The 25,135-nt window shown below is 39.3% G+C and overlaps 1 protein-coding gene and 1 long non-coding RNA gene across 19 annotated transcripts in view; one reads left to right on the top strand and one right to left on the bottom strand.

Moving 5' to 3' along the window:
• LOC127609303 (uncharacterized) overlaps window positions 1-25,135 on the top strand; it is a 204,042-nt gene that overhangs the window by 68,585 nt on the left and 110,322 nt on the right. The gene's annotated exons all lie outside the window — the stretch shown is intronic.
• Window positions 1-25,135, bottom strand: part of LOC127609099 (unconventional myosin-XVIIIa-like) — a 172,876-nt gene that overhangs the window by 37,578 nt on the left and 110,163 nt on the right. For 9 of the 18 annotated variants that reach the window (XM_052078774.1, XM_052078767.1, XM_052078769.1 and 6 more), the window contains 11 exons: window positions 15,907-15,972; window positions 15,169-15,256; window positions 14,587-14,693; window positions 13,313-13,489; window positions 10,867-11,077; window positions 8,365-8,507; window positions 8,142-8,242; window positions 4,428-4,491; window positions 3,889-4,033; window positions 2,763-2,774; window positions 1,314-1,481 (listed from right to left, as the gene is read on the bottom strand). In XM_052078774.1, coding sequence (XP_051934734.1) covers window positions 1,314-1,481; window positions 2,763-2,774; window positions 3,889-4,033; window positions 4,428-4,491; window positions 8,142-8,242; window positions 8,365-8,507; window positions 10,867-11,077; window positions 13,313-13,489; window positions 14,587-14,693; window positions 15,169-15,256; window positions 15,907-15,972 — 1,282 coding nt within the window. Of the gene's footprint in view, window positions 1-1,313; window positions 1,482-2,762; window positions 2,775-3,888; window positions 4,034-4,427; window positions 4,492-8,141; window positions 8,243-8,364; window positions 8,508-10,866; window positions 11,078-13,312; window positions 13,490-14,586; window positions 14,694-15,168; window positions 15,257-15,906; window positions 15,973-16,737; window positions 16,801-20,096; window positions 21,288-21,564; window positions 21,600-21,901; window positions 21,962-25,135 lie in introns of all 18 variants that reach the window. The other 9 variants (XM_052078770.1, XM_052078772.1, XM_052078778.1 and 6 more) reach the window with 6 other exon arrangements.

Here is a 25,135-nt window from a genome sequence, read left to right as displayed (position 1 = left end):
CAATATGGAAGCGGATTATATGTTCGCAAACAAAAATAAAATGTATTATATTCTAGGTTTTTGGTTGTTACATTTGGATGCTAGAGCTTCTACGACACATGCGTCAAACTCAAGGCCCGGGGGCCAAATCTGGCCCACGAAAGCAAATCGTGTTTCAACTTGCTAAAATCTGTACCGAAATGTCAAATTGTCATGTGTTATAAATCAAGTTGAGATTGTTGCAATAATTTTCTTATCCTGTTTACACTCACTTAAACAATAATTGAACAAACTATTAGAATTGACTTGACTGTTTTCAAAACTAGTAATCTATTAATTTGTTGTGTACAATTAATAATTTTGTAGTTTCACTATCATAACGGCCCTCCGAGGGAAGATGTAACTCCAAATTGGCCCGCGACTAAAATGAATTTGACACCCCTGTTGTACGACAAGAGCTGTTCAGTCATACTCTTATATGACATCACCAGAAATGGCAGCACCGGAGAGACGAAAGATAGCAAGTGAGGGCAGATTTCAAACACGGTGGGAAAATTAATATTTCTTCAAAGAAAACAAAGGAAAGTGTGTCTGTTTGATTTACGATGAAGATTTTTCCGTGATGAAGGAGTAGAATGTCCATCGGCACGATTAGACCAAGCATCAGAGCTACGCATCGTACACAGGTGCCAAACGAGCATGTGTCAGTATGTCATCTCTAGTGTGTGGCCCGAGCCGTTGCTTACTTTTCTGTATTTGGCCCTTACCAAAAAAACTTTGGACACCCCTGCATTATGCAATCAAATAAATATAACACCAATAGGGTTTACGTTTTCCACTTTAGGCCGCAGTAGGATTGACAAGGTTTTTTTTTGTGAGCTGCCAAAATGTGTCAATAGTGAGGTATTTTTTATTTTTAGTGCAGTTGTGTTATTTGATTTGTGTAGTTTGTACATGAAGATCCACATTATGAAATTGTAACTTGGCAGCTTGGCGATGAAGTGCCATCTGCGAAAGTAAAAATACAATTGACGTTGTAGAGGATAGTTAGAGAAGACATTGATGAGTGTGTTGTAATTCTTGACCCTTGGGGTATTTAACCAAAGCATGTCGCATACAGTAAGTGTTATCAAGACACCTGGAAACTGTTTGAATTGTGTGTCCTGCAGTGAATATTGTACAATACCCATGATCTGATCTGATAAATCATCATTATCAGTCATTTGATAACCCACACATTCAAGTGCACCGAAGAGAAATATCAAAATTTTCTCCACAGGCCGACAAGTAAGAAAAACGGACATGATATGAATGTTGGTACTTGGAGTACATACCTGAGTCACCTTGGCTATTTTCATCCGGTCCCCCTCTGAATGAGGTGGAGTGCTTCATGCCTTTGGCCTGGTTCTTGAAGATCGAAGAAGACAGCTCCTCTAAGGTGCATCCGAGAAGGTATGCTGCCTTCTGGGCCCATTCATGACGGGCAAACTGCCTGCGTCCAGCTAAAATGCATTTAGAAAATAAAATTTTAAAATAAAATATTCATAAATGGAAATTTAAAAGAAAAACAAATACCGGTATGTAGTAGGAACTGATAAAAAGAAAAAAAAACACAGTGATCAAACAATGAAAAAGGGAAGAATGAGGAATGAGCTTACAATGACTGCCAACTGCATACTTATTTTCTGCCCCACTGAATACTTAACTTTTTATGCCCAGCATTTTGGATCACATCAGTGTCGTAAGGGTTCCAAAATACCCAACATATACCAATTTGTCTGCACGCAACCTTGGGTTTCAGGGCAACAGTATACAGTTTGTATAGAGTGGACTTGATATGTACAATAAAGTACCGCTGTTAATAGCAGAGGAAGACAACAAAGGAGATATAAGTAACATGGAGCAGCACAAGTGTAATGTAGTGATTGTCAAGATTTTCACACCAAGTGCCAATTATAATACCCGACTCTCTAAGAACTACCACAATGACCAACATTAAAATAAGGACGCACAGGAGGCCCAATCGTTCCTCAGCAAAAAGGCAATATTTTAAGAAATAAAGTTTATTCTTAAAAAAGTGTACCTTCTAGTATAATTGAAAGCTACTGTATGTTACATTAAGCACAGTTTGAACATTAACACTACAATTAAATAAAATGAGAAGCAGTACTTCATAAGTAAATCAAAATGCACTCCAAACATGTCGATAAAATTGGAACTAAATGTAACTAAATGCTTGTCAACAGTTAGGAAAGAGTCAATGTATGTGTATTGTAGTTAGGTGAATAGAATTTAACTGTACTTAATTAACATACTGCACTGGATTTTAAAAAAAGTTGAAGTTGAAGTAGTTGTAGTTGAAGCCACATCAGATATTACATAACTCTGCAAAATGTTAACATTTAACTCAGTGATTCTTTCATACCACTACCGTGAGCCCGTGCAATTCTGGTGATACTCATACCACACTTAAAGAATCACCGGTGTAATGAATTGTGACACTTTTTAATGGCTGTCAGCACACAAGTACGGGGTTTTGTATCTCTTCTTTTGTGTAAAATAAGAAGAAAAATGAAAAAGAAAAATGTAAAATAAGGGGGAGATGCATCAAGAAGCAAACAAGGTGGAAAAAGGGCCAAGAGATGAAAAGAAAGAGGAAAACAATAAATATGCAAATGATTGAAGGCCTGGGAGTCAGAACAAAGGCAATAAGAACAGAAATGCTAAAGAGAATGGGTCAAGAAAAGTGTTTTGAAAGTGTGTGCATGGTTGTCCCGAATTACCTTCATCTCCATCTTTATTTGATATGGTGCAGCATGCAAACATGCAAGTAAAAAGAGGTGGTTAGAGGGACAACGTAATTGATGGATTCATCAATTCAGTCACAAGAAAAAATATGCATTAGTGTTCAAGAATCTTGATTGCCCATCATCATGCTTTTGGGAAAAAAAAACACTTTGGCAGTGCCTTTTTTTTTGGTACCTTGGTACTATTTATATTGTATTCTGTACCGTGTACAGTTCATTAAAAATTTATTTGTGCATGCAAATTACTTGGGTTTGTTTCTACTTTCTTCCCTTTTTGCTGCTGTAGATTGTGAATTTCTCCATTGTGAAACAAATAAAGCTTTTCTTATCTTATCTCATCTTTACATGTCTACGATACAATACGTCTGGTCTGTATACTGAAGTTCAAGCTATTCAGTTTTTCATACATATTAAAAACTTTAAATTACAAGTCTTTATTTCCAGCACTTTTTTGATAGCATACATGCTATGCTCAGGTTGAGGATACTTCAGGCTATAAAATCACCATGTTCATTGCTAAGCACTTTAAATTTTACGTATGTTGAAATACTTTCGTGACCACTCTTTCCTTACTCACCACAGCGTGACCCCAGGGCCCAGAGGCTAATTTGACAACTTGATTAATGTTAATTAAATCAAATTATTTCAAATTTTAAAAATCCACATGATTCAATGCATTCCAGAATTTTAGGGAGCCAAACCCTCAAATTTCTCACCGCAAAACCGTGAGGCATGTCCATTATTTCCAGATCTGGAAGGTGGCAACCTTATTTTTGGCACTCCAGGCATGATTTTAATGACCAACAATACTGTATTGACTTTTTTGGAATCTGTTATTTGTATGCATTGTAAAAGAACACATTGTGATTTATATTTCCACGGTCTAAAAATTAGTACAAAGGTGTATAAAATGTATAGGGTTGCCTTCTAACTTTACCAGCTTACCCGACCAATTTTAGGTTAATAACGGCACGTCCACAGCATCTTCCTGGAGTCTACATTCCCACACACCCAGTAACTTTGATCACTGCGCGAAGCGTCACATATCAACATAACAAATAAAGAGGGAATCAGTCTTAGGGACACAAAAATATGTTCCTACCTTTAGTTGCTCCAGCAGCCCCCAGGTGGTAAATGGCTCCCAAAATAAGCCAGAGAGCCTTCTGCTCTTCAGGAGAAATGCCCAGCACCTTCATAGCTGCCTGCAGCTTAGTAAACTGCTGGGATGCCCGCTGTTTATCCTCGGGCTGAAAAAGGGAAGATCAGATCAAACTTTGGTCACCCCCTAATTAGAAACTAAAATGTTGCATGTGAGAGACATGTCGCACAACACATCTACACATTAATTACCAGTCAACATTTTGGAAACAATGCTCTAATTCAGTGTTTGTTTGTTTGTTTGTTTTTAAAATTATTATTTAAAAAAACCCCAACAAAAAATCTGAATTGTTGATTCATACTTAAGTCATCTACATTATGCAGAAATATTGATGGGATTTATCAAGAGTTAACAGCTTGAATTTCTTGACCTGTGTGTGTTTGGGTCTATTTGAATTCAGAGGTGTTTCCAAACTTTTGACTGCTATTGTTATGGACCTTAAATTTGGATACTTGTTATCAGATGAAGCTTGATAGAATTACCTTTGACTGTGGAATGATGCCAAAAGTGCTGTTCTCAGCCAGATGGTTAAAGTGTAGCTCAGTTCTGTAAAAATAAAGCAAAAGTAAGACTTGCAGATATGAAAACAATACTCTTGTACTTTTCAAGTGTTAACTGTCTCCATAGGTACCCTGAAGGATGTTGTGTATTGCAGCAATCTGATAACACTGGCGGGCCTTCGAAGAGAAATAAAAAAATGCAGGTGCAGCAATGCGATTGGCTAATGTTACCTAAAAGCAGTAGTTTGCGACACACATAAATGTCCGGATGTTAATGGCCAGCCGTTTCAGCATCTCTTCTACTTCTACGAAATTGGTTCTCTGCTGTTGTCACCATTGGAACTGCAGTATCCTATTGCTAAGTCACGACTTGCTTTTATAGACGTAACAAACAATATGTAACGGCATTGAATGCGCTGTTCTAAAATACCCTTTGAAGAATATAAAAAATATTTTAAAAATATCCATATTGTTGAACTTTTTCACATATCGTGATCTTACAATCACAAACTCGAATGTATTTTGTTGAGATTTTCTGGGACAGCACATAATTGCGACGTAGAAGAAAAATGATATAAGGTTTTCAACATTTTACCAAATATTAATCTGAAAAGTGTGGTGTGGTCTGATACCCCAAAATACAAGTCAGTGCAAGTGCTTTCAGACGGTTGTTCAGACCCTGTTCTGTGAAGAACTCTAGTTAACAGTAAATTTAAAGCAGGATTAGGTTATTTAAAAAATAGAAATAAATAAAATAGACATTTTAAAAAAGAAAGAAAGAAAGAAAGAAAGAAAGAAAGAAAGAAAGAAAGAAAGAAAGAAAGAAAGAAAGAAAGAAAGAAAGAAAGAAAGATAAAAAATCCTTTTTGCCAAGTAGAGGACACTGCAAACATGTGGAGGTGCTTTGGTCAGATGGATGGATTTTATGAGCTAAATTCAAAGCGCTATGTATGGTGGCAAAGTAACAGTGCTCATCTCCCTGAATTGCCCAACCCCACTGTGAAAAATGGTGGGGGCAACATCATGCTGTGGGCTTGCTTTACTTCGGCAAGGAAAGGGAAGAGGGTCCGAATTGAAGTTAAGATGGACGGAACGAAATAGAGGGCCATCCTGGAAGAAAATTGTAGGCAGGCAAACAATGACCCTAAACCAGTGGTTCTTAACCTTGTTAGAGGTACAGAACCCAAACATTTCATATCCATATTCACCGAACCCTTCATTACTGAAAAATAAAAATAAGATAATAATATTCATTCATCATCTTCCGAGCCGCTTGATCCTCACTAGGGTCGCGGGGGGTGCTGGAGCCTATCCCAGCTGTCTTCGGGCAGTAGGCGGGGGACACCCTGAATCGGTTGCCAGCCAATCGCAGGGCACACAGAAACGAACAACCATTCGCACTCACACTCACACCTAGGGACAATTTAGAGCGTCCAATCAGCCTGGCACGCATGTTTTTGGAATGTGGGAGGAAACTGGAGCACCCGGAGAAAACCCACGCAGGCCCGGGGAGAACATGCAAACTCCACACAGGGAGGCCGGAGCTGGAATCGAACCTGGTACCTCTGCACTGTGAAGCCGACGTGCTAACCCTGATAATAATATTTTTTTATAAATTCAATACATAAAAACCGCATTTATTAAAAACTGGGAAAAAATTTAAATACAATTTCAAGACATAAGTATACGTTTTTGTGCACAAAATGGACCAGCCAGTAAAGGCCAAGCAGGCGTGTCATCACGAATTGACATGTTGAGTCAGGTATGTCTTAACTTCCATGGCAGAGGCACCGTCAAACCCCTGAGTTTGATCGAACCCAGTTTAAGAACCACTCGCCTAAACATAAGGCCAGCACTACAATGGAATGGTTCAAATCAAAGAATATGCATGGCCCAGTCAAAGTCCAGACATAAATCCACTTGAGCGTTTGGGGCAAGATTTGAAAATTGCTGCTCACAGATGCACTCCAGCCAATCTGGCTGAGATTGAGCTTTTTTTGAGAGAAGAATGGGCAACAGTTTCTGTATCTCGATGTGCAAAGCTGGTGGACATGTGTCTGTAATTGCAGGACAAGGTGGCTTGACAAAGTACTGATGCAGGGAGGCTGAATATAAATGCACACTACATTTTTCAGATTTTTGTTTGTCAAACATTTGGAAAATTCCTATTATTTACATTCATTCTACTTCACTTTTGTGCTACTTTGTGTGAGTCAATCATATACAATTGCAATAAAAACTGTGAAGTTTGTGGTTGTAAGGTAGCAAAATAACACCCTGATTAGGAAAGGACAGAGCCGCTCTTCCTACTCAGGAAACTGAGGTCTTTTGGGATTCAGGGGCCGCTCCATAAGACTTTCTATAACTCGGTGGTGGTCTCGGCCATCCATTGTCTGTGGCATGTGGCATTGTCTGCTGGTCAGGCAGCATCTCATCCCGGGACAGAAAGAGACTGGAGCGACTGGTCAGGAAGGCCAGTTCTGTCCTGGGTTGCTCCCTTGACACTCTGGAGGAGGTGGGCAACAGAAGGATGCTAACTAAGCTAAAAGCTATGATGGCCAGTCCCTCCCACACCCTCCAGCCCGCCCTGACAGCACTTGGTAGCTCCTTCAGCCAGAGACTGTTACACCAGCGCTGCAAGAAGGAGAGATACCGACGTTTGTTCCTACCGACTGCTGTCAGGCTGCTGAATAAAAATAACAACAACAATAATAATAATAATAATTAAGTGATGTGAAAGACAATTGTAAATAGCACTGCGATTTATCCATTTTGTGTTTATATTGCACTTAATTGAAGGGTGTTTGTTGTTTTTTTTCTTCTTTCTTCTTTCTACCTACATTCTTGCTGCTGGAGGCTGTAAATTTCCCCAGTGTGGGACAAATAAAGGATATCTTATTAAAATGAAAAGTTCAAGGGGTGACGCTACTTTTTCAAGGCAGTGTATGTATATCATATATGTAAACATAATGACACATATTTCCAAGTTCAAAGTCCCTTTCAGAGCACCTAATTATGAAACTGAGGATAAAAATACAAGAATGAATTAGTTGGCTCTGATCTTTTGGGGAAATGCAACAATCAATGTCTTTAGGAAGGGAAAGACTCAGACCAAAAGCAACCCTAACAGTCTGAACAGTCTGAATAATTTTGCTGTAAAAAAAAAACAACACACACACACACACACAATTGCAATTTTTGAGAAGCTGTTCAAACGCTGCTAGTTTCACCCCATAATAACGTTTCTAACGCATGCCTTTCTACAGATAATTTAAAACCTCCAACTTAATATGGACTTCAGTACACAAAATCCAATTTGTGCACAATGAGCAGTCGTCTAATCACTAACCTACAGTAACACAGTACTTACTATAAGTAATTAAGTGAATATTTGTATGAAAGAAAAGTTCAAGGCCATAGATACAAAACAATCTAATGAAAAATAAATACGTTGCCACAGTTAACAACCTAGTCGTACCACGTGAAGACTTTTTTTCTTGCACATCTGTAACCTGGAAATGCGTGTCTGTACGATCGTAAGCCAAGGACCTCCTCTAATTTTCCACTAACTGTGCTCAACCTGTTTCAAAACACAGTTTTGGAATCGCTGTTCGATACAGAAACTCTAGCAAGAGAAATGGGAGGAAGTATGTCGTGCTGGATCTATTTTGGCTACAGAGATACGAATATATTCACCTCAGGGTGCTGTCAGCCCCAGACATCATGTAATAGAAAACGTTGAAGGTTGACTCGTTCACTGGTCGTCTGCTCACCCTCATTTTCTCTAGCAACATTGTCTAAGAAGGAAAAAAAACAGCAGAAGCCAATGTTCTTCAATTGACTTTGTTCAATGACATCAGTTCATTTCTTGTTGATTTCATTCACAATATATCAGGGTGGAATGATTGTGATTTGTTACCTGAATGGATGCAGATGCCACTTGTCCAGCTTGATCAAAGTCAAGCGACACCACATGTGAGAAGCGACTCGCGTTGCCATTCATAGAGGTGGAAGTGTTACCGAAAGCCTCAAGGATTGTGTAGACTGCTTGCCATTTCTCCGCTAAGTGACAAGAAAGGATATTCACACGTTTATCATATAAATGAGATCATACATATGCACAATATAAATCATTGCAAATTTAGTCGCAATATTAGGTTACCGTAGTTCCCAGGCTACAAGCTGTTACTTTTTTGCCCACGCTCTGAACCCCGTGGTTTTAATTGTGACACGTTTAATTTATGGATTTTTATTCAGGAGCTTTAAGCTGCCAAGACATTTACAGATAGTCTCTTCCGGTGTTTGGGTATTACATCTAAGTCTATTAAGCCTCAATTTTTAAAAAGTAACTTGAACCTTCAGTAACATATACCTCTACACCAGGGGTGTCAAACTCATTTCACATTGTGGGCCACATACGGCCTCGGTAGATGTCAAGTGGGCCGAACCATTAAAATTATACCACACTCTGCTATAAATAACCAAAATAATGTGTCTTTCCTTTGTTTTGGTCTAAAGAAGCACGAGAACATTAGGAAAATGTTGACATTTAATGAACATTTCATGAAGCACAAATGTGCAATTTACTTTTATCATTCACATATATGCATTGCAACTGATCCCACCGATTGTAAAATGGAACAAAATTTTAACAAGTAATATAACATCGAAAAATATAGTAATATATCTTAAGATTAAACGAGATTTACAAAGAAAGGAATTTTAAAACCATTTACACATGTATAAAATCGAAATGTAATCCCTGCCTACACCTTACAAACTAAGGAGAGTGCTATTAAATGTGTAAAGAATAAAGTATTCAAATGTCCTTGATAGTGTATGCTGCGTTGAGTCTGTCTCAGTGACGGACTGAGACTGCTGTTGTGTTCTTCTCTGATCAAAACAATGTTGCGTTCTACTCTGATCAAAACAGCGTGTCTCCCCTAGCAGATACTCCACCAATTACACCTTATTAAAATATTCATTTCGTGTCTTTTATGCATTTTTTCACTTTTAAATTATCCTGCGGCCCCGATCGAACAGGCTATATGTTTGACACCGTTGCTCAACACAGACGGTAATATTGCAAAAAAAAAAAAAAAAAAAAAAAAAAAAAAAAAAAAAAAAAAACACCTCATGACATTCAAATACAAGGTAGTATTCACATGAAATATTGTATATTACATTTTGGAAGTAAATCGCCCAATACCGGTCTCATCTGAACAATGATATTACCAAACACGTCACAGTGAACCAATGAAACTGTCCCAAGTCGCACTCATATTGAATCACCATTTCAACATTTGTGTCGTTCCGTGGGAACCTTGGATGACGATGGGTGGTCAGAAATCTTTGGGAAAAACTGGCTGCATGTGACTAAAGAGCGGCTATTGCTGAAGTTTGCTATTGGATCCCAACAGTTGGGAGCAGGATAAAAAAAGCCACTACTCGCAATGAGCTTCCAAAGGCATGGACTGCTGCATGAAAGGGAGCACTGCACAAGCTCATTGGCGTATTTGACTCCTGACATAAGTGATACTGACAGCGATAACAAAAGAGATGGAGAAGGTGTGTAACAAAGGTAGGGCTGTTCTATTCTGACATTGAGGAAGAGGGCTTTGGTAGCTTTGGTGCGCAGGAAAAGGAAGATCGAAACATACAAGATATAATACTGTCATATTAAATAGTACAAAGTAGTATTGAACTGTCTTAGCAACAGTTTGCATTGGTGTTATCATACAGGCTCTGATCAGAATCAATGTCTTGTTCCAATTCCATCATAAATTTGGTAAGAAGTACAATGGAAAATGGTAATATTTGTAAAGAAACTTATGACATGCAAATGCAAGTAACTAGTCATATGAAAGATATTATATGTAAGTAATTTGCTCCAACACCGGTCTCGTCACATCTGAACCAACTTGGGGTTCAGTATCTTGCTCAAGGACACTTGGACATGGTTGTAATGGTCAGGGAGAGAACCACCAACCTCCGGGCTGGGAATCAACCTCTCTAACACCTGAGCCCCAGATATGGCCTCAAATGGTGCAAAACACAAATTTGCCCTAACGAGAGCAAAGTGAAAATCAGATCATTATGAGGCACTGTCAAATGTATCAATTTAATCCATATTCCAAATGCACATATCATTGGAGTTCTCTGAAATGACCTTTGGTGTAACGACAACTAACTATTTGACAGTCTCAGTGCTCTTTCCCATCATATGTTCTATGCATCACAGTTGCTCATTTTGTTCCTTAATTCATATTCAACAAAAGCAATATAAATCAGAATATCGTGTTTCGAGACACAGAACATATTATAAAAAAAGATTGGGTTGACTCCCCCTTGAACTCTGATACGCTTTGTCATCGGGACATCACAGTAATAGTTTTTGCTAAAAAGGATAATGCATGCTTACCAGAAAAGATTTTGCCCGTGCTGCCAGCAATAGAGACCAAATATTGGACAAGGTGCTGGCAGTTGGTGGTTTTGCCACTGCCAGACTTTCCTAGTAGTACAATTGACTGGTCCTGCCTTGTGGTGAGAAGATTACGGTAGGCTGACTGGGCCACAGAGTAGATATGGGGAGCCGAGTCTTCGCGCCGACACCCTTTAAACATATGCATCACCTGAGAGGGAAGAGGAAAAGGACATAGTATCAGTCTACGACATTTTAGGGATGCCTAAATTTGACAGCACCAAGTAAATCTCTGAGGCCACGCGTTGATTTTCTGCCTTCAACCTTAAACACAATACAGTAACTGGAAAATTCCAGGGGCATATATGGAAAGCTACATTTGGCGAGGCGGACTTGCCCTGTCGAGGCACTTGAATATTTATTGTCGATGAAAAGTAAAGTATTTAAATGTTGTCATTGCAAAGCAGTAAATTTGGTTAAAAATAAAGATTAATTTGGGGATTTTATTTAGATTTTAAAAAATGGGACTAGATATAAGATGAACAGTTTTAAATTGGATCGGTTTGAATCAGTCATACTCTACAGGTTGTTTTAAAATGCTATACAAATAAGCTGGAGTTGAGGCACCTTCAAACAAAACAAGTTTGCTGAGGTTTATCCCCTCGGTTTGGATACACACACATGGAAACAAAACATTTTACAAGACCACCACGAGCGAAGCCGGAATATCTTGAAGCGGTCCTGCGCGACACAACAGACGTCATTAGTTCGGTTAGCACGGTTTCTTGGCAAAAGAACAAACCATTCACCGACACTGAGATGATTAAGGACTGCATGCTGGGCCCTCTCTCTGAGGTTGTGCCTAATGACCAAATTAAAATCAGCCATCAAATCCATATCGTTGACAGACCATCGCCGCAACACAAATTTTTCGTTTTGTTGTGCGAACCGTCTTAGCATGGATGAGCGGATGGATCAGTGATGCGCTTCTCACGCTATTTAACCAAATGTGGCTCTGTGCATAACTCATTGCAATAGTTGTGCCGCTTTTTTTTTCTTTAACTACCGGTACTCTGAATTAGACCTCAGAATCACTGAGAGGTCACGGTTGGCTGACAGATATGGCCCACATAAAACTAAATGTCTCCTCCGCAGCAGCAAATAGAAAGCTGTCGTGTGTTAGCCAGATGTTCCGCTTGTACACACACACTTTTTCCCTATCACAATTTTCACAGCGGTCACTTACATTACTGATTAACATGGCACAAACATTTGACTCTTCTGACAACTTCTGTTGTTCGTCTCCAAGATGTTTTGTGAACCTGAAAACGCACTTCTTCCAATCACAATTATCAGAGCAGCCTTGTACATTTCTGATTAACAAGTCAAAACATTTTAATCTATGATGATATGCACTGTATTTATTGTATTTGAGTGTCAACAAAAAACGCAAAAACATTAAACGACCATCGTTTTTTGTGTAAAAATAAAATAAGATTTGATAATGGACAAATAGAAAATCATCAGAAAAAAATTGCTATTTTGGAAGAAGACTCTTTTTCAATGGAGGAGCTGTTGTCCTTTTGTCCTCCTCACTTAAAATGAAAGCACAATAAGCACTTATTGGTTTAATGCATAGGTGTCAAACTCAGGTCCTGGAGGGCCATTGTCCTGCATGTTTTCCAAGTCTTTCTTTTGCAATACACCTGATTCAAATGATTAGATCATCAGCAACCTCTGCGCAAGCCTGACATTGAACTTGACATTGACATTTTCACTTAGTTTTATGTTGTACCACATTTATTTTCAGCTACACGCCTCCTAAAATTAAGGGATATACACACATTTATACACACACACACAAACACACACACACACGCGCACGCACGCACGCACACAGAAAATATAAATAACAATATAACAGTTTGGGGGCTGGTACGGATTATTTGCCTTTCCAATTATTTCAATGGGAAAAAGTACCTTGACTTACAAACGTTTCAAGTTACAAATGGGGTCTCTGAACCAATTAAGTTTGTAACCTGAGGTACCACTGGACATTTCTCATCCGATCTCAACAACAGGTTTCTTCATTTCCATACACTTTCCCCACTGACTTTATTTTTGTAAAAAAATTTTTAATCTCCCAAATTAATCCTTTAACTTTGATAGCCCTTTGCGTCGGTTTGTGTCAAGTCATAATAGGGGAGCATACAATATGTGCAGCCCCTGGAACAATACATTTTTTAAACTGTGGCCCTTTTCATTATTTGATTGAATAGCCCTGCCCTACATTATGGAACTAAGAAGCACAAATGCAGCCCATTTGCCATTTAATTTCCATGGCCATTCCAAATGAATTTAGGCTGCAGGGAACACATTTACACAAAAAGGGCTTTACCCACAGTAGTGCATGACTGACTTCCCAGACATACTATTTATCAATTACCTTTTCTGAATACATGGAGGCTGAGCTGACAGGGTTTATGACCACCATGTTGGATCCGGCGTAGGAGTGGATAAGGTTTCCTCCATAACGCTGCCGCAAGCAATGCATCACACTGGATTCATTAAGATAGAGTAGCGAAGCCAGATCCTCTGACCGATCGTAAGATGGAGGGTTGGCCTGAGAGAAGCACATAAAGTCAAAAAATAAATATTTGCATCCATCGAAAAATGTGCAGCAAGCTACAAAACTATCAATTTAGAGAAGTTTCCATGTCATTCAGAAGTGAGAAATGTGTCAATAATTTATAGTTATTTTTTAAGACCTTTGTAGTTATGATGAGTAAATAACATAGTACAATGTTTTTGAAATTGAAATTTGGAAACTGGTCAGCGTGCATCGTTTCAGTAAAATATTTCACCATTATTTTGTGAGGCAATATGGAAAACCTTCCCTGTATGTTTCTAAGTTTCAAGTCCTTATTAAAATAATTACTATAGGGTTATAGGTTAAACTGTATTTATGATGTAATCTGATAACTAACAGAACTATAGATTATCACCATACATGTGCAGGTGTGTGATCCAGCTCACTGTGATGTGAAATTTAAAATATAAAAATGAGTGCGAGTTAAAATTCCCCTTCAGGAAGCATAATGAGTTTCATGAAACATTTTAAAAGTATTTGGCAATAATTGAGTCCACACTAACTCTTATTTCTTGGAGCGATATGCAATTGGTAAAAATCGCTGATGTAGAGCGACCATATTAAAAATACATCTCTATATAGTTCTACCCTCCCACACACTTGACATACATTGTAAATATATTTGAATACAAAAAAATGAACTGCAAGATGAAAATGTATAGAAAATACTGTACATATTTAGTGACTGTGTAAATGCATGTGCCTTTAAGAGGTGGAGCTTCATGGGGTGCCATGTGACATCAAAATGCCTACGTGTGAGTGTCTGAGCGTGAGCTGTGGCCGACTGCACTGTGTGAGGTGTGTTGCTGTGTTTTAATGTCTTAAAAGTTGGATTGGCAACTGTGGCTCTCCTTTCCCACACACGATGTCTTTACTTCGGCATAATTTAACCCTTTCATGCACCCTGAAGTCCGATAACACGATAAGCTGTCCACTGTAGTAGCCACTGTCACCATGCAAAAAACAAATTATTTAAAAATGCAATATAGAGGGGGCACCAACAATGAACTGTGATTTAGTGTGGGAATACTGTCGAGAGATGAGGCAGACACTGAGTTTTCTTCACTCACCTTTTCGATATCATCCTCATCCACATCCAGTATTGTCCCATCGTGCTCTAGTTTGATTTTCACCTTGCCTTCTAGCAGGGAGCCTGGCTCTGTCTTGACCACCGTTGCTGGGCAAAGAGGGCAATCGCACACGTTAGCTAGCATACATTTGTGTGGGCCATGTGCAGATTTAAACTGTTACCCACCACGTGGAGGGAGCTACATAATGATGAAATAGTTTACCAATGAACTGCAATTCAATTACTAATTACAAGTAATTACAAATGACTAGTTTACAAGTACACAGCCGTAGGGTTTAAAGAGATGGGGAAAAAAGTAGCGCCTCTTTGTCGGGAAATTATGCTAATGTCTCAATAATCCAGATTTTCCACAAAGGTTGAATACAAAGGCAAATTAACTTTGTGCAAAATGACTCTAATCCATAGTACCGCATGCAGTCTCTACCCTCCGTCAATGTGGCCTACAAGTCGGTGGATGTCAAGAGAGTCAGGATCATCTCGCAATGATAGAAACACAGGGCATTGTGCGCCTGACTCTATGTGCATGTGTAGTACCTGTAGATGCAGAGACATGTTAACTCACCCAGGGAGAATCCCTCCTTATGGACCAGCCAGACTTTTTCAGAGCCATACCAAGCTTGCTCTGCTGCTATCTGCTCCTCCGTCTTGACCTGAGTGTCAAAGAGACAAAACGTGAGCAAGGCATCACGAAGGAAACGAGACAACTTCAAGTCAGCCTGGTGCCTTGTTGCAGCAGCTGCTTTTTCCAGTTCAACACCTGCCCTAACTAAAGGTGGATCATGCAGTGGATAAAAGTGGATTGACACTCCTTTGAGCAATATATGATCCTTCAGAGTCACACCAAACACAACTCACTAAGCCAAATAAACACATTTTTTAAAATACCTTAAAGGAGACATTAAGGTATTATAAACATCATTCTGCGTTATTTGAACGGTTCAACAAAATGTCTGACAGTCTTCTGTCAAAAGTATTATCTAACTGCACTGCCGCATCATAATCTTTTTTGCAAAATAGGCTCGCAACAAAACATTTCCTTGGTTGTTTATTTCACATTTGATGGGTGAGTAGGTGCTCCAGAGGCACTACCTGTTCAAAGCAAATTTAAATGTTTATTTTCCATAATATGTCCCCTTTAAGATACTGTAAGGCGTGATTATTGACAACAAAAAGGTGATTCGGAGAAAAATTACACTCAGCAAGCAAAACGGGTGAATAGATCACAGCACTGAACAGTGATTCGTGATTATGGGACAGGTGTGGAGATATAGTACACACTCAAGCATCGTGCAGGTCAGACCTGGGACTGCTTAGAAGTAGCATGAGACGCCTGAAGGAGGGCTATAGGGTCCTCTTCCACGGATCCCTTTTGGCCAGCAAGAAAAGGTCAAAGTTTACGTATGAGCACATAATATAGAGAACATGGGAATGTGTGTCATACAGTGAATACTTTGTAAAATACAGACAGTAGTTTTTAAATTGTCATGACCCGATGACATGTGACACAGTTATTTGAGGAAACTATGAGCCACTGTCTTTCTGGCTCATCGGCTTGAATACTAATGTTTTTGTATTCAAATACATTGTTATGCAGTATGCATGGCGAATATTGTGCATGCATAATGTGGGAGTATTATTCATTCTTTTTTTCTTTCTTTTTTTTTTTTTTTATATATGAAGTCCATGCAAGTGTCTCCAGTCAGCTAAACAGTGGGAGCGGGTTCATTTTGTCAGTAAGCCATAGATAGTGAGAGAGAAACAAAAAATATCGGTCAACTTGGGAGACTGAATGAAGAGAATGAATTTTTGTTTCTTTGTTTAAATGTGCAAATGACAAGTCTTAAATACACTCTGGATATTCTTTACGAACACAAAATCAAAGGACTTTAGCATATTAGACATGGCAACCACACACAGGTTAATTAGCAATGCAAGTTAAGAAGCAATATAAAGCAGTAATACCTTAGCTATGAAAACGAGTGGAGTTCATGCTTATTTAGTTACTTTTGCAATACTGTGTTTCACAAGTGAAGCGGTACGGTGTTTACAATAAATACACACACGCGATATCAGAGCCAACAGTCTTTGCAATACACTTCAAACAATGCAAAGGGACAACGGGGACATTTACAGGGGCACTGAAGATCCTCATTAGCCGTTTTTGAGCCTCCTCAGTGTGACTGATCGGTGTCTCCTAGAGGTCAAACAGCATCACATTCACTCAAAGGACGAATTAAACTAAAAGGCCTTTATGATAATTGATGCTTGAAATCATATATTCTCTCGCTCTCTCTCTCTCTCTCTCTCTCTCTCTCTCTCTCTCTCTCACTCTCCCACTCCCCCCCACTCTCTCTCTCAGGCGCGCAGAGCATCATAATAAAACTAACAGTGCAGTTCAACACAGAGGTTATTCACAAGTAATTTGGGAGGTGAGCAGTACTCAATATTTGTAAATGATGTGAAATTTAAGATCAAAACAATCACTGTACCACCAGAAAAAAAACAACAACTGAATAAGGAACTGTGTGGAGGTGGAATGCCTTCAGTTATACATTTTCAGATCTTCCATGATTTTGCCTTTATCCAACGCCACAATTCATTCCGCAACATAACAACCATGATGTGACTGTATTGTAGATTTTCAATTTTAATTTAAGGTTGTTCACAAAATATGGTCAAAGCTACCATTGAGGTATAAAACACATTTTAGGCAGGATACCTCCATATTTGGGTACTCAATTGTATTGACCACTTCAAAATCCTTTGTAGACAATGACTGGCATGCATCAGATTCCTTGGTTTCACCAGGCTTTTAGCGAAGCCATCTTCACTTGCTGTTTGTCTGGATAAGTTGTTTTCTCACTCAGGTAAGGACATGCATGCTGTTGTGATGTCAATTCATCAATGCATCGCAAAACTTGCCCTCACAATTTAATATCGATTCGGCAAATTCTCTGAATTGCGAATTGAATTGGACCGAATGGCCGTGTTCATATGCAAGGATCTTTGAATGTACAGTGTCGTGGAAACCTAATGGTTTAGGAGCATGGTCCAGACAATTGAACTCTGATACGCAATACCAAGACAGCGGTGTTGGAATTGTTAAAGTCGGCAGAGAGAGTGGAGCTGTTGTTGTGATTTTTACTTTTGTACTCCGTATGTTTCAATGAGTCATATGCATTTTTTTCCACACGTACGCACGCATAAAACCGGCTTTCATAAGCGGCTTCGTTTATTCTTTATTTATAATGCCTCCAATTTTCAAGCATTCATGAAAAAAAATTTAACTACTATTTGTATGGTACTGTACTTTGATGGATTGGGATTTCTCATTTTCAGGCGCACATTTTTTGTGTAAAGACAAGTTATCTTACATTGCCGTCAGTTTTGAAACAGGACCTAAACACGGCTCGCCCCTTTTGAGCTGCACACCAACTGCAATGGGTAGCAAAGAGATCTAAGTCGTGATTTCATGAAAGTGGACAGCACACTATTTGGTGTTGACAAGATTTAACACCATGAAAAACAGCTGCAAAATGAGCAAGGTACGACTCGGTTTCGATGTCTATGCATTGCATTTGATGGGAAAGTCAACCTCCCCAACATGGCCGCCACGGGACCCGAGCATGGACCTCCGCAAGATGGCTTGCACGTAGACATGTCATTAGCCCCTGCTACAGAGCTAGAGAATATCCACAAGTATACAGCGCTAATTTGTCAAGTATTCTATAATCTTTATCATCAACAGGAAGAGACAGTAGTTAGCACAACGCCATCCCCAAACAGGGAATTAGTGTATTCTTAAAGTCCATTATATTATTGTTGGGCCGAAAAAGGGAGTTGTCTGAGGTGCATCTGAGTGGACATATTATTGAAGATATTTCTCCTCGCTCCTGCCTGCTTTTTAGGGTTCACCACCAACACCGCAAGGTGACAGTATTGATACCTACGATACCAGTCTTTTGTGCTCCAAAAGTAATTTTCATAACAAACTGACATTTGATACTGGAGTGATTCAATGGATAATGTACATTATATTCTTAAAAGAAACTGAGTGGAAAGTCACGACGCAATGGAGATCTTGTCAAAATGATTGGTGAGAACTACTTTTTGCTCTGCTCGGGTAATTGTGTAATGTATAAGTACATTTGGCACAACTAGCTACTCAGCCAGTCACTTAAATCTCAGTTCCGACTCGTTACAATGGCATTGGAGCAGAGCGGAAGATGGAGCCTTGTGTGGGACTATTTCAGCTCCAACCAGCAAAGAATAAAACACAAGGCATTTATAATGAGACGGCATTATGGACAGAAGAAGAGAACGCGTGTCATTTCTTCTCCAGATGCAGAGGGGGAAAAACTATGGGGCATTAAGCAGTGCTGAGCACTGTGGCAGTCACAAAATAAAGACATGCTTCAACAAACTGCTGCATACATTAAGTTTGGAGTAATGTGTGTCAATGAGATCATCTTGAATAGGGGAAAAAAAAATTTTTTTTCATTTGTTCAGGTGAAGTTTCCCCCAAAATTATCATTTAAAGTGGTTCTGGGCAAGAGGCCATTAAACTATAATTAGCAAATGCACTCCCCCAAAAAACAGAAGCAAAAGAAAAAACAGCCAGAGTGAACTTGGCAAAAAGAAAAGATTTATAATCAATCCAATTTGCTTTCACTGTTAAATTAATATTATAAAATGCACGCACTGAAAAATGTGTACAATTTTGGTGCCATTTATTTATTTACATACTAATGGTAATTTCAACTTTAGTCATTCAGTATTATCAAACAGCGACTGACTCCGACTGTCATACACTTTTAGGGCTTAAAATAATTAAATCACTCTGATTTCTTGTATTTTTTATAAAGCTATGATGTGAAATGCACAACTGTTTTTTAGTTATACGGGACACATGAGGAACGTTTACACAAATTATCTGGATCGGGTGAGTATCGCTGAAATCAAATGAACTGTAATGTAACTGAAATGTACTCACTGTCAGATCAAAAAGTGATTTGGTGGCAATGAGCATCACAAATTTGAACTCTGCCTCTAACAGTCATACCTAGAAAAGGACATTCATTCTCATATTTCATCCAGGTTGGATCACCGCAATGCACTGTACACTGAAATCAACACTCACAATACACTCAAAATGCTGCTCCGAGATGTTTAACCTCCGCAAAAAGAAGCATGCTCATCACACCAGTCCCGATTGCCCTTCAATAGCTACCGGTGGATTTTAGAATGCATTTCGAGATATTTCAAATGAGTAACAACTGAAGCTGACTGCTGTGAAGGCCTGGTAAAGCATCTCGAGGTAGGAGCCGGTGTATCCATGACCCCTGGAGCCCAGATAATTGACTGCAAAGGATGTTCATCCAAATTTTAAAGAATGATGCTAATTTTTCAGTAGGCTGACCCCAAATGTCACAAAAATGATCAAATTCTATTTTATTTCCTATTTTGGAGATAATCATAACCAAACAATACCTCTTGTTTTCTGACAGCTGGGTGATGAACAGGACTGATTTCTGGTGCAGGAGGCAGTGGACCTGAGCCGGCAATTTGATGAGGAAGGTTCACTTCAGGGGGCGGATTGTTCGAGATAGAATGACATTCGGGCTGTAGCGAGGTCTTTGTTGGGACTGCTGCAATTGCTGCAGTGGTAGAGATGGCTTTTATAGAAGGTGTTGTTGGTCTGGTTACAGGTATAAAGCCTGTAGGCGGACATAAAGAGGTAGGCTTGGGCGCTGGGATAAAGCCAACAACCCGTGGCAAAGATGTCGGTCTGGAATGGGAGGATTTGGTAAAATGTGGCCCTGGAACAGATTTAGCAGACTGCATGCCTGTTTCGGTCACAGGCACTACTGGAGATTGGACTGGAGGACATAGATTGCCCTCTAGTGACTTTGGGGAGATTGTATCCTCTTTCGACTCTTCTTTGGTCTCAGCTTGTTTGCGCTGCTTGTTTTCATTCTTGGATTCTTTTGTTTCCTGATGGTGATCCTTACGTATCTTTGATCGAGGCTCCCTTGTCCTACCTCTCACCACCAAGTTAGTCATCCCCCGAGAAATGTCGTCTTTGTCTTCCGTTTTGATCGTTTCGTGTTTAAAAGAGAATGCAGACATCAAAGGGCCCTTGGACACAGAAGCTGGAGCAGTACCATTTCTGGCTACTTCGGGAATTTCCAACGCATGTCCTGGTGCAGTTGTTTCCTCCGCCCCAGAGGGCAGGACTTTCCTGACAACACGACGTACTACCTTCACTACTTTCTTGCGAGTCAGACCTTGATCATCTCCAGAGTCCGGCAAGCTGACACATGGTGCTGGGATATTTCCTTTGGCAATGCCATTGAGTGTGCTTTTATCCACAACACCATTTTGTTCTGGTTCACCATTTGTGACTAGGTTTGGACGCACAGAATTATGTCTTGCTTCAGGACTCGGGAGTCGCTGCGCCATTTTTGATGATGATGATGATGATGATGATGACGGCTTAGGGCTTTTGAAGCGTTCTGGAACTGTAACAGGTGTTCTGACTTTAGGTGGCGAGGGACTCCTGACTCGACCAACCATTTCAGAAGAAGCAACAGCTGGGGGGCTCAACGCCCGGAATAATCCCCTTCCAGGGTCGAGAGCAGACACAGACTTGGCCCGGTTGGACAGCCCATCACTATCTGACTACTCACAAAGAAGAAAAAGGGGAGATTTAAGAAGGAACCTCAAGTATCATGTCGTTAACCCTTTTAACATGCAGATTTTGATATTCTATTTAGAATGCATATGTACACAAAAATCAAAGAATATCAAGTTTTCATTTTATTTTGCTTGAGAATGTACTGTATTCTTCTTCTTCTTATTATTTACTAGTGATCAATCGTGAATTTAACAACCCTAACCCGTGCCTGTATTGTTATGTCGTGCCTAATGTATCTTACTACCAAAATAAATCACTCACATTTTTGCTGTCTGGCTTGTTCTCCTCTTTGACCTAAATAAATTAATACAAATGAGAGCATTTAAAACTCTTACCACAGGCATAGTCCACCAATCCATGCAAACCACAAAACATGCATCACACAATTGGATGGCTGTCTTGATTGTCTTTCTCAGTAAAACAAAGACAACTTAATCGCCCTTAGTTATTTGTGCATGACTTAAACACAGTGAACTACAAAAATATGAATAAATTATGCACACGTGTTAAAAATCTCAGACTATGTGACACATAAAAGGCCACAGGTGTGTTAATACAAAACACCATGCTAGGTTAGGTTGCCAAGTGAGACTTCCCTTTTGCTCCCAGAAGGAAAAACGAGATGAGAATGCCATGTTGGCTGATCCGCTGTCATGGGCTGTGGGGTCAGGAAAAATGTGAGAATTAAAATAAGCAGGTATCCCTGCAACACGTGGAGAGATTGTATTGCTGACAAAAATGCATGCCCCCCATACAACATTTTGCATTGTCTCACTTTTTTTTTTTAAAACCACAAAAAGATTGTGGCGGTCAAGACCGGTCGAGGCGCGAACAACTCAATTTTACAATAACCTTTGCAATACACTATCCTCATAGAAGTGTGCAACTGCCCCTTTTTTACTAGGTTATGTTGGTCGAACATACTGATCACGTGGTGGTAAAACGTAGGCTAAATGCTAAAAACAAAGCATTTGTCCTCATGATGCACAATTGCGCATTCGCAAGTCAATACCCTGTGGCATTATGAGGAAAATGTTTGAACCATTTTGCATACATTTTACTAATACGTTGGAACAACTTTATCTACACGTTGAAATGACCTAACACTCGATTGCCCAAAGTTCTGTCATTTGACAACCGGAAGTGTATTTCTTGTGTGTGCGCTGGTCCAGCAGTGGCTAACTGTCTGCAACCCTCGCTCCTCCCTCACACAGCACTGTCATTGGCTGGCTTTAGCTGTCAATCAACGCCAAACTTGAAAGGAGGTTGGCCTGAGTTTTACATGGAGCGCAAGTGTGGAAAGGTTCAGTGACTGATATTATCCTGATTTTGAAATTAATATCTTGTATGTTCATATCTCGATTACAATGTGATAACAATATTTCGCCAGGCTCTATCAGACATATATTTTTCAGTCCGTACTAGGTTTCCATAAGGAACATATTATAGTAGTCAATCAAGTTTCAAAATTAGTGGTTTTGCATCGCAGTTTGCGAGTCAAAACTCACATTTTGTGCCTCAATCAAACAAAGTCAATCGGAAAACTAAGAATCACAGATATTTACGTTACGATGAACACAGTGATGTGTTCATCGAGCCGGTCCTCGAGGCCAAGGACCGGCTTGAGGACCGAAGGGCGGTCCTTGGTCCTCGGCCTTGGCCTCGGGTTGCCGGTCCTCGGACACAACGAGGGATTAGAGCCTCTAGTCCTTCGTCCACAGGTATAAAGTGGGCCAGAGGACCGCAAAAATAAATGGCCTCGGAGTCAAGTCCTTGGCCGGTTGTGATTAGTTTTTTCATTAATTGAACGTGCAGCTCAGCACAAAGAGCCAATGTGGCATCCATCTATCGAGTTGCAAACATTGTCCATCCACACGACTGTTTTCCTCTGTGTCTCTTATCTCCATCTCTCTCTATGCATTGCTTTTACCCGATCTTCAAAGGGACTCTTCGCAGTTAAGCCTTCAGAAAAAGCTGGCAATTTTCTGTTCCTAAAACTCAAGCTCTGAAATAGTTCATTTCTCAGCATATCTTCTGGATAAATGGTAGGCAAACTTCAGCAGTATCACAAAGGTATCACAAACTACCGTTCGCAGACGACTTCATCAACACAAAACGCAAACCACTCATTAACAAGGGGAATAGGAAAACCTGGCTGAAATTTGACATTTATTTCATGGTGCCGGCGGGTAACCAAAATGGAAGGGAAATTTCAAAACGACTTCAGAAGCATTATCTCAGATTCTGATTCCTAACCAAAACAAGATGGGAGAGCTCTCATCATGCAGAGTAAAACAAAACAGAACAGAATGACAAAGTACTTCATAAGGGTAAGTAGTTGAAGTTTTAGGCAGGCCCCGTCAATATCCAAACTGAAATAAAATAGAACATTAATGTATCTGCTCAAGATAAAGAAATTGCAACTTTTATATTTCTTTCACCAATCTTTATATGATTGATAACGTGTCGGTGTTATTTTTGTTCAAAGAGTTGAACACACCTTGCACTTTTCGACACAGCAATGTTAATGAACAAATAAACATGCCATTTTGGGGGTCTCCTGTAAAGTAATGATTCTGGAGGTAGGATATATGACCGATATTTTCTATACTTTTTTCCCCCCTCGTTTAGAAATTTCAATGTCTTTAAATGCCTCTCAAATGATACTCTAGTATTTTTTTTTCAATTTGGTTGGTCGCTCCTATATATGGATATTGTGACAATTGAAAATTGCTGCTGTGACAATGTAATTTCCCTCATAATATGACCAATCCATCCATCTATCATCAATCCATCATTTTATCCAAGGAAAGAAATATTACAACATTCATCTGCCAAAACAAGTTAGGCAAAAGAAGGACAAGAGAAACAAGGTCCCATTCAATTAGGCTCGATCCTACTGAACGTCATTCTCCCAGATTTATGATTGACAATATGACATTTACTATTAGTCACATTCGGAAATACAAGATGAGTAGTTACAAGGCCAAAAATACTGGTTTATGTAATGCCCCTATATATAATAATAGATGTGCGTTAGTTTAGTGTTCAAAGTTGAATCAACTGTTCTCACTGCTTTGAAAGTAGAGTGCAGTAATAGCTCTTCTTGAAAGTGTACAGAAGATTGATTCACAACTTGTAGAGCAAAGAAACCCAGCATTGGCTCCCGGTCAATTGGCTTTCGTTAGCACACTGACTAACCAGCTTCATTTTGGATTTGACACAAGTAGTGTAGGGTTGTCTGTCAGTTTGGAAAGGCCATCGACATGAGGTGATACTTAAATAATACCGTCATCATTATTATTAAGATATATGATTCTGGGAACAAATTCCAAGTCTTGACTGCATGAGTAAGATGTAGTCATCAACAATGAATATTACTGTAGTTGTGTACTGTTTGTAGTGTGCTTTCTTTTTCGAGAAAGACACGAATTACTTTCTTTTGATTCTTCTTTCGTCTATATTCTCTTGTCAAGTCCTGAGAAAAATACATTTTGTGTGACCACATGCATCACATCAGACCAATCACTCTTCATAGTAAAATTTCACAGAATCCTAACTTCCAGACTGCTGGTTGTGAAATTGCTCAATTAAGCATATTATTCTAGACCTTATTTATATTTCAGGCTGTAAAGAAAAGTAGTATTTGTTCTGTGAAGACACCTACATTTTTATTTTATTTTTTTTCGCAAACATACTGCAGCACATTACAAGATGCCACCATTGAGCGATTAAAATGATTTAAACTGAAAGAAACAAATCCTAAATGTTGCTGTACATGATTTGTTTTTTGTCTATAATGTATTTACCAATAAATGCCATTCATTTGAAT

This window comes from Hippocampus zosterae, chromosome 10 (genome assembly GCF_025434085.1).
Source record: "Hippocampus zosterae strain Florida chromosome 10, ASM2543408v3, whole genome shotgun sequence".
Classification (NCBI taxonomy): domain Eukaryota; kingdom Metazoa; phylum Chordata; class Actinopteri; order Syngnathiformes; family Syngnathidae; genus Hippocampus; species Hippocampus zosterae.
The sequence above is the reverse complement of the archived record's forward strand: the minus strand, read 5'-3'. Positions and strand labels throughout refer to the sequence as shown.